Source organism: Nannospalax galili, unplaced genomic scaffold (assembly GCF_000622305.1).
Source record: "Nannospalax galili isolate Female #2095 unplaced genomic scaffold, S.galili_v1.0 scaffold95, whole genome shotgun sequence".
NCBI classification, from domain to species: Eukaryota; Metazoa; Chordata; class Mammalia; order Rodentia; family Spalacidae; genus Nannospalax; species Nannospalax galili.
This window is the reverse complement of record NW_008342393.1, coordinates 3,297,986-3,308,152: the sequence shown is the minus strand read 5'-3', so window position 1 is coordinate 3,308,152 and position 10,167 is coordinate 3,297,986. Positions and strand designations below refer to the sequence as shown.

Sequence of the window (10,167 nt, the reverse complement as noted above, 5' to 3'; positions counted from 1 at the left end):
CCACATGGGAGCTAACAACCAACTGTACATAACTCCAGTTCCAGGGGATCCAGCACCTTCTTCTGACCTCCATGGGCATTGCACGACATGGGTGCACTTACATACATGCAGGCAATGCACTCATACACATAAAAATAAATGAAATATTTTCAAAATAAAAATACAAATTTATGTGTATGAGTGTTTTCTTGCATGTATGTATGTGCATCATGTGTGTACCTGGTGCCCTTAAAAGCTAGAAGACATCATTGGATTCCCTGAATCTGAAGTTACAGATGGCTGTTAGCCACCATGTGGGTGGTGGAAACTGAACATGGGTCCTCTGCAAGAGCAGCCAGTGCTCTTAACTGCTGAGCCAACTGTCTAGCCCCCAAATACGGTTGTTTTTTTGGTCTTTTTGAGACAGGGTCTCCCTGCAGCCCCAGCTAGCCTGGAACTTGCTGTGTAGACCAGAATGGTCTTGAACTCAAAGTGATCTGCTTGCCTCTGCCTCCTAAATGCTGGGATTCAAGGAATGTGCCACCATGCCCAGTCAAATATGTAATTTTGAAAGGAGTTATCTAGGCCAGGTGTGGTGGCGCATGCCTTTAATCCCATCACTTGGGAGGCAGAGGCAGGCAGATCTCTGTGAGTTCAAGGCCAGCCTGGTCTACATAGTGAGTTCCAGGATAGCTGGGGCTACAGGGAGACCCTGTCTCAAAAAAAAGACCAAAAAAAAAAAAAAAGGAGTTATCTAATATCTTATTTAGGGTATGTACCTAGTAGCAGAATTACTAGATCACAGGGTATTCCTCACATTATTTCTAAGAATATTTATAGCAATCTACATTCTCAGCAGCAGGTGGTTGTATACCTTCATATACCCGCTAACTCTGGCATTATCTAGCTTTCTAATTTTGCCAGCCTGACAGCTATGAAAGAATATTTAATGCTAGCCAAGCATGGTGGTGCACTCAGGAGGCAGAGGCAGACAGATCTCTGTGAGTTTGAGGCCAGCCTGGTCTACATAGGGAGTTCCAGGACAGCTAGGGCTACAAGGAGAACCTGTTTAAAAAGACAAAAAAAAAAAAAAATCTAGTGCTACAATTTCTCTCATCTTTAAAGACCTCTAGAAGAAGCTGTAGATTCCTTTTACCATCTTACCTGGCCTAGTGCTTAACCAACTTATTGTTAGAAAAATATTTGAGCCTAGATTTTTCTTGCTACTGCTGAACCTAGCTCTTGATTTACCATTGTAACCATTTCTGCTCATTTCATTTTTTAGAAGAACAAGGAGGGAAGCCTTTGCTTTCCGAGATCTCATTTCGGGCTGCTTTCCCTTTCAGCCCTTAACCTCCATAGAAACTTCCCCAGAACCCATCACTCGGCTTGCAACCTTTCTGGACTCTCTGGCAAGCCTAAGCCTGACCGCCAGCCCTGAATGTAGTAACCCAGAGAGTATCAGCCTGGTCTCCTATAAATACAGGCTGCAGAAGACCTCCCAGAAGTTTGCCTGGGAGAAAACAGCAAAACTTTCTGTGTCTACAAAACCCAGGAGTTTCTCACAGAGTCTGAACCGGAACTGGAGCTCACTAAAGAATGACATGAAGAGGCAGCATCTGATGTCAGAGCTACTGCAAAAGGTTCAGATGAGGAAGAAGCATTCCTTGTTCCCAGCTCCCTATATCCCAAAGCCGTTGCTGAGTGACCAGTCACGTGAGTGCTGGTATACACAGGGGTGTGCCAGGAGCTCAGGTGTGGTAGTCAGCTTTCTGTTACTGTGGCAAAATAACTGAGATTATTAATTTACAAAGTGAAAAGAGTTATTTTGGTCATGGCTTTTGAAGTTTTAAGACTGGGCAGTTCTGTTGCTTTTAGGCTTTGATGGGGCAGGAGTGCCTGGATGGCAATGGTGGGGAGGGTATAGTCAACCCAAATCTCATGGCTAGGAAGCAAAAGAGGAAGAGGAAGGGGCCAGGGTCCTACATGCTCCATCAAGGGTATACACCTAGTGACCTAAAGACCTCCTAAAAGTTCCATGTCCTCTCAGTAGCACCACTCTGGGGACAAGACTTACTTGTGGGCCTTTGGGGGCCATTCAACATCCAAGCTATATCATTAGGTCTGGGCCTGGTAGTGTATGCCTGAAATCTCAACAGTCAGGGGGTTGAGTCAAGAGTATCATGTGTTTGATGCTAGCCTGCCTTATACAGCAAGACACTTAATAAAAAAGATAAAGGCCAGTGAGATAGCTCAGTGCGTAAAAGCACGTGCTGCCAAGTCTGATGTCCTAAATTTAATCCCTGTGTGCTAGAAGGAGAGAACCAGCTCTAAAAGTTGCTCTCTGACCTTCACATGCATGTGCTGGCATGTGTAGGCTCACACACATACACACATAGACATAAAATAAATGAGTAGATGTAAATTTTTAAAAGTTTTAAAGGGGCTGGAGAGATAGCTCAGCAGTTAAGAGCACTTGTTGCTCTTTAGAGGACCTGGGTTTTGTTCCCAGCACCCACATGGCAGCTAACAACCACCTGTAACTCCAGCTCCAGAGAATCTGATGCCCTCTTCTGTCCTTTCGAGACAACTGCATGCATGTGGTGCACATACAGACAAGTGGGTCCATATACATACACATAAATAAAAATAAAATTTAAAAAAAAATGTTTTGAGACAGGGTCTCCCTGTAGCCCCAGCTGGTCTGAAACTTGCTATGTAGACCAGGCTGGCCTCCATCTCATGGAGCTCTGCTTGCTTCTGCCTCCCAAGTATTTGGATTAAAGGTGTGCACTACCATACCCAGTATAAAATTTTTAAATGTTTTAAAAATAAATAAATAAAACTAACAGGACTGGTGAGATTGCTTAGTGGTTAAAGGTGCTTGCCACATAACCCTGGTGACCTGAGTTTGTTACCTGGAACCCACATAAAGGTAGATGGAGAGAAAAGACTCCACAAAGCTGACCTCTGACCTCCACGTGTGTGCCATGGTATGTACACCCCCTCCCACACACACATATGCACGTCCATATATATATATCATTCACATATACACAGTAATAATAAATAGTAAATATTTTTAAGTTACAAAACTAACAACAGCAAGGAGGCCCAAACTACAGCATTAAGGAGAGAGGAATCAATAGAAACAGGCCTTATGTTTGGGAAGCCCTAAGGGATGGAGTGTTAGACCTTTCCTTCAGGGAGACTCCAGTGTGATGTGGAGACATAACCCATGCTCTTAGAGAGTCTCTAGTCTGATTGAGCAGAAGAGTAAACAGAGTGCTGGATACTCAACCCAGCATTTCCCGATTCTCATTCACATGAGGCCTATTGTCTATACCAATCATTGGAAACACAAACTACCTACAAGGGCTGACTCTGGTTTCAAGAGCTTTAGCCAGTTTTAGGGCATGGTGGGAAGGTGACCTTCACCAGGAATTTGTGCCCACTCCAAAAGCATACATTGATGATGCCGATGACGTTGCCTTTCCAGAAAACCCCTCCTTGCCCCAGGAGTGGTGCTCCCATAGCCGCAGCTCTATCAAGATGAGGCAGCTGGATGTGTCCTCCCTCCTCCTCTTGCAGAGTTCTCACAGCCATGCCGATTCTCTGAGTGATCTTCTGGTGGTTGCCACTCAGGCCCGTCTGGATCCGAGGCCTGGCAGAAGCCATTCAGGTGCTACGAGGGACCCGGGTACACAGGACCCAAAGCACACAGCTACTGCCTGATCTCTGCTCAGAAAGGATGTGAGAAGAACTAGGTAGGTGCCTGCCTAGTCCTCTGCAAGAGCAGTACATGCTCTAAACTACTGAGCCATCTCTCTAGCCCCACGTCCTTTATTCTTTCTTTCCTTCTTCCTTTCTTCCCTCTTCCCTTCTCCTGCCCCTCTCGCCTCGCTATGTAACTCAAACTAGCTTGGTACTTGTGATCCTCTGGCCTCAGCCTCCCACATGATTGGATTATAAGTGTAAGACACCATCCCTGGCTTTGAGTCAGATATTTATGACGCCAAAGTTGCAAGCTCTCAAATCTATACCATCTATCTATCTATCTATCTATCTATCTATCTATCTATCTATCATCTATCTATCTATCTATCTATCATCTATCAATCATCTATCCATCCATCCATCCATCTATCCATCATCTATCATTTACCTACCTACCTATCATCTATTTTAAAAAATTTTTGATCTATTTTTATTTTATGTACATGAGTGTTTTGCCTGCATGTATGTAAGTGCATCACATATGTGCAGTGCCTGAGGAGGCCAGAAGACAGCACTAGATCCCCTGGAACTGGAGTTATGGATGGTTGTTGGCTGCCATGTGCGTGCTGGGAACTGAACCCAGGTCCTCTGCAAGAGCAGCTAGTATTCTTAACCATTGAGCCATGTCTCCAGCCTCACCACCCATCTTTCAAATGTCTTTTTCATATTAGTCTTGAGTCAGAGCTGAGGGCATAGCCAATGGTTCTTCAGTGAAGGCATTTCTGCAGGAGGCTGAGAGAGCAAAGGCAGAGAGGGTTCTGAGAATACCATGTGGAGTGACCAGACCTCAGAGTTGGTCCTCTGTTTTCAGGGTAAATAATGGATTCTAAAAACCTCTCTCCAAACTTATCAGACCACAAGGATTGTCAATAAGGAAACAAGCTCAGAAAAGATTAACTATTTCAGCAGAATGCCCAACTCTCATGTATTGATGTATCATGTATTGATTCAAAAATGGAGCAACTGGTGTGAAAGCAGGGTTTCTGCATGGTCAATGATGGGGTCAAGGAGGGAGCAGGACAGGGGTCCACGTGGCAGACCAAGGCTTTTTGTGATAAGTAGAATAACAATATACCTTCTACACATCAAGTTCATGTACCAGAGCCCCTGGACTCTCATGGCAATGCTGTGAGGTTGGCAGGGTAGATGTTACTTGATCCCCAGTTTGCAGGTAAAGAAAATCAAGATGTTAGGACATGGAATGGCTTGCCCAACCTTACGCAAGTGATGGACTCAGGACAAACAGATACTTATTTCTTCCTCTTTACCAACTCTGCTGTGAATTTAAAGCCTGTCCTGACCCATGAAAGAAATGGGTCCCTGGAAATTTCTTTCATCTTTCTGCCAAAATCATTATAATCTCATAATCCTTTCTCTGAGCACATATGTACAATGGATTGGTCACTGAGGCTAGGGTGCATATGTGTGTAACAGGCAGGATTTAGGAGTTATATAACACATTTAATAAGGTTGCAAAGATGATTAAAGCTTGCTAAGGTAGGTAGTTTTGATGATGATGATGATGATGATGATATTGCTAAGTCTTGCATGGATTGAACCAAGACACACTGGCTTTTTAAAAATATTTTATTTCTTATTTTTATTTTATATGTATAAGTGTTTTGCCTGAATGTATGTAATTGTACCCATGTCATACAATGCCTGCTGAGGTCAGAAGAGAGTGGTGGATCCCCTGAATCTGAAGGTATGGTGCAGTTGTTAGCTGTGATGTGGGTGCTGGGAACAGAACCAGGTTCTTGTTAATAGCAGTTTTTTTTTTTTTTTTTTTTTTTTTTTTTGGTCTTTTTGAGACGGTCTCCCAGTAGCCCCAGCTGACCTGTAACTCACTATGTAGTAGACCAGGCTGGCCTTGAACTCACAGAGATCTACCTGCCTCTGCCCCCCAAGTGCTAGGATTAAAGGCATATGCCACCAAGCTCAGCTTTTAAGAGCAGCCAGTGCTCTTAACTGCTGAGCCATCTTTCCAGCCCCACATTCGCTTTTATTTTTTTAGTGGTGAAAAAAAAAATCTGAATTTAGAATTAGACTGCTGGACTGCTTAGATAATCTCAATTTTGTTGGCAACATCCGAAGCACCACATTTGCTTTTGATGTACTAAAAGCTTTGCATAATTATCTCAGTCCTTAAGACTTTGTTATTCCTTTTCAAATGGGGAGCCAAGGCTCAAAGTGGTTGAACAACTATTTTCTAAAGGCATGCTGCTGCCGCTGCTGCTGCTCTTTTTCTTCTTCTTCTCTTCTTCTTCCTCTTCCTCCTCCTCTTCTTTTTTAAGACTTAGTCTCTGCTTCCCAAGTGCTGGGTTCCAGGCATGTGCCACCACACCCAACTCTTGGCACACAACTTCTTGACTACTACCACATACCATCTCTAGCCAGCTGACTTGATTGCTTTTAAATAACCCATCTCAAGTGTTTGGGGTAATAAGGTGGCAGGAACATGATTGCTGTATAGGTAAAATGAATTTCTGGAGACTGACTGTGAATTACCCAAGCGCTTCTGGCTCTACTAGGTAGAAACGATGAAGGTGGCTTTGGGGCTAGGGGTGTAGCTCCTGGTAGAGCACTTGCTTAGCACGTGAAAGGCCCTGTGCTTAATCCCCAGCATCACAAAGAGGGGAAAAAAGAGCTGATTGACTTAGGCATTTCAGAAGCCAATTTTAATTTAATTTTTATTTATTATTATTATTTTTGACAGGGTCTCCCATATCCCCAGCCTCCTTGGAACTCACTATGTAGACCAGGCTGGCCTCAATCTCACAGAGATCCATTTGCCTCTGCCTTCTGAGTGCTGGGATTAAAGACATGTGCCACCATGCCTGCAGAAGCCATTTTTTTTTTTTTTAATTTAAGAAAGGGACTGGAGTGATGGCTCAGTGGTTAAGAGCACTGGCTGTTCTTGCAGAAGACCTGGGTTTGAATCCCAGCACCTACATGGTGGCTAACAACTGTTTGTAACTCCAGTTCCATGGGATCTGACACCCTCTCTGTCTTCCGCAGGCAGGAATTGAATGACATGGGTGCACTTACATACGTGCAGGCATAACAATCATACACATAAAATGAAAATGAATAAATTTTTAAAAGTTCTAAGAAAACTTTTTTTTTTCTTTCCAGAATCACACTGGCTCATTGCCATTTTTCCTTTCCTACCTCTTACTCCAGGAAATGATTTATCTCTTCCTATGGTATCTACAATGTCTACAGAAAGGACTAGAAGTCTCATTTCCTCAACTAGAAATCCTGGTCTGATAAATGTGTCTCAGTAGCAGCTCTGAGGACAACAGCCTTGCCTCCTGTGTCCTCCCAGTTAGCTTACAATGCTATAAGTGGGACCAGGACTTCTGGGGACACAGTCCAGTTGCCTCAACTGTGGCACTCCTCTGGATCCCTCACACAATGGTGGTACATCCAGAACATTCCCCCAGAAAGAGCAACTTGAGAGAGGAGTGAATCAAAGGAGGACTCACGATTTCCAGCAGTCCGAAGCCCCAGCCTACCAACAGGCCTATGCTAGTTGGTCCTCCTTTCTAAAGAAAGAAAGGCAGAGTTATGACTGAGCATTCCAGATAATTCTGGATAATTTTGAGTCTGGATAAAGAGAATCAGAATAGCTGCAGATTCACCAGCAAAAGATCAGACTTCATCTACCCCAGTCGGCCCAAATGCCTGCCACCCCTGTGCCCAGACTGCCCCTTGCAGCTACCTCTCCTTCAGTCTTGCTGGAAAAGACAAAGATGGTGTGAGAGTACCCAGCCTGCAGGTATTTTTTCTAATGACCTGAAGAACTTATATGTCTTCCCTTCGTGTATATATTAATAAATAAATTCCCATGCTCAAGGAGCCTGATCCAGAATGAGAGGTTCCAGGAAGGTGGTTCTCCTGGGTGCCCCTCACTGAGAAAGTGCCAAATCTATTGAAATGTGTCAGGAGCTTTTGAAGGACTTCTTGGAATGAATGGTCTACAGTACACCTCATTGGGATCCCAGAGCCTGAAATGACCCTCTCTGGGGCATGGTGGTATGTCCATCTCTGCCCAGCATGGAACCTAGCTAGACTCCAGGTATAACATCTCATCTTACCTGACAATCCACTCCCTTCCCTCTCCTGGAATGTGACAGATGGTCTTTGCCCCATTTGCTCTACTGAGTTAGCTCCCTGGTAAGAGCTTTGCAGGGGAATGATGGGGAGTAGAAGCGAGGTCTGAGGCTGACACCTGCGTCACAATGTTTGGGGATTCTCAATAAACTCTCAACCTCAGGATGTCTGGAATATTTACCTCCACAATACTCATTAAGCAAAAGACCCGAATTATCCAAAGTATTGAAAGGAAGTCTGTGAATAAGGTAAGGTCAGAGTTTCCCCCTTAAGAGACATTTTGGTGCCAGGATCTTTACTTCTAGCTCCACAGCAGGTTTCACAGCCACATGCAATCGGTGCAGTCACTCAGGGCCCTGCACATAGGAGGGCTCTGCGGTTGATTTAAGGCTCTGATGTCACACATTCATTCAAACAGACACACATAAATAAAATAAATGTAGGGGCTGGAGAGATGGCTCAGCAGTTAACACTGACTGTTCTTGCAGAAAACCCGGGTTCAAATACCAGCACCCACATAGCAGCTAACAACTGTCTGTAACTCCAGCTCCAGGGGATCTGACAGCCTCTTCTGTCCTCCATGGGCATTGCATGACATGGGTGCATTTACCTACATGCAGGCACTACACGCATACACATAAAAGAAAAATAATAATAAACATTTTAGGCCAGGCGTGGTGGCGCACGCCTTTAATCCCAGCACTTGGGAGGCAGAGGCAGGCAGATCTTTGTGAGTTCAAGGCCAGCTTGGTCTACATAGTGAGTTCCAGGACAGCTGGGGCTATAGGGAGACCTTGTCTCAAAAAGACCAAATAATAATAATAATAATAATAATAAATATTTTTAAAAATAAAATGAAATAAATGTAAAAAACAATAGAATTCTCTGAGCAAGGTTGGGGGTTGTGTGGCTCAGCGGTACAGCACTTGCCTAAATTGCATGAGGCTCTAGGTTCAAACCCCAAAGCCACAAAAATAGAGAACTATCTTGGCAGTTCACACAATACATACTTCTAGACTGAATGAGTAATTTTGGTTGAGAGAAAGGTTGATTTTAACCTTTTTTAAAAATTTGACTATTCTTTTTATTTTTATTTTGTTATGTATGAGTGTTTTGTCTGCATACATGTAAGTGCACTCTGTGCATTCAGTGCCCACAGAGGCAAGAAGAGGGTGTCAGATCCCTTGGATATGAAGTTACAGACAATTGCTGGCCACCATATGGGTGCTGGGGACTGAATCTGGGCCCTCTGCAAGAGCAGCCAGTGCTCTTAGCCGATGAGCCATTTCTCCAGCCCCTAATCTGGAGTTTAAAAAGCTTCCCCTAAGGGTTAGGGAGATGGCTTAGTGGGAAAGAGCACTTGATGTGCAAAAATGAGGACTTGGGTTTGAATCCCCAACACCTACATAAAAGGCCAGGCATGCTACATGTGTCTGTAACCCCAGCTTTGGGTGATAGAGACCACCAGATCCCAAGAGCTGACTGGCCTAGTCAAAATGATGGCAAGCTTCTGCTTCAGTCATGACCCTGTCTCAAGGGTCAGGGCAGAGAGAGAGAAGGAGACACACACTCACATGCACACAACAAACACATACACACGCCTCCCCTAGGTTGAGGATATTGTTCACTGGTAGAGATGGGTACTTAGTTTAAGTGGGGCCCTGGGCTCAATCCTCAGCTCATAAATCTCCCCAGGGTTCTGGTGCATGGCCAGGTTTGAGAACCAGTCATTTGGGTCACCTTCACTGTGCACCCCTAACCACTTCAGACTGGGTAACTCTTGCTAGCCTTTAAAGTTGATTGTAGATTCCACTTTTCCTTCTACCCTAACAGGGATTATAAGTCATATTGGCAGCTGTTCCAAGCATCCTCCCCCAACCCATATTCGATAATTACAAGAGCGAAATGTAATCATTCACAACCCTTGTCTTTACAGCTGGCATGTCACTTAGCTTAATTACAGCATGTAGTGGTATTTCAACTAGAGGAATCTAAAAAAGCAATAAAATGGGTTTTGCAAATTGTTAGGAAGGCAATGAAGACCTTGAAACTGCAATTGACTAAGCATTGCTTTCAATTATTTTGCTTTCTCTAGCCATGACTCTTAAGTTATTAACTAGCAGTCTGGGAAAGCCAAACAGGCCATGTGTCATGTGGAGGGTATTTCATATCTCTTGAATGCACACTGTGTGCTGGGGAGGAGCTGTCTTGAGGTAGGAGGGGTTGAGATTATTGTAAGCATTGTTCCTGTCAGGCACCAGCTAAATGTGCTCCTCCACCCTGCTTTCAAACTGG

At 44.1% G+C, this 10,167-nt stretch overlaps 1 protein-coding gene across 1 annotated transcript in view; it reads left to right on the top strand.

Annotated features, from left to right (window-relative positions):
* Window positions 1-3,714, top strand: part of Ttll6 (tubulin tyrosine ligase like 6) — a 32,304-nt gene extending 28,590 nt beyond the window's left edge. Inside the window, exons 12-13 of the mRNA XM_017799419.1 lie at window positions 1,326-1,695; window positions 3,479-3,714. Coding sequence (XP_017654908.1) covers window positions 1,326-1,695; window positions 3,479-3,714 — 606 coding nt within the window. The remainder of the gene's footprint in view (window positions 1-1,325; window positions 1,696-3,478) is intronic.
* The last annotated feature ends 6,453 nt before the right edge of the window (window positions 3,715-10,167 follow it).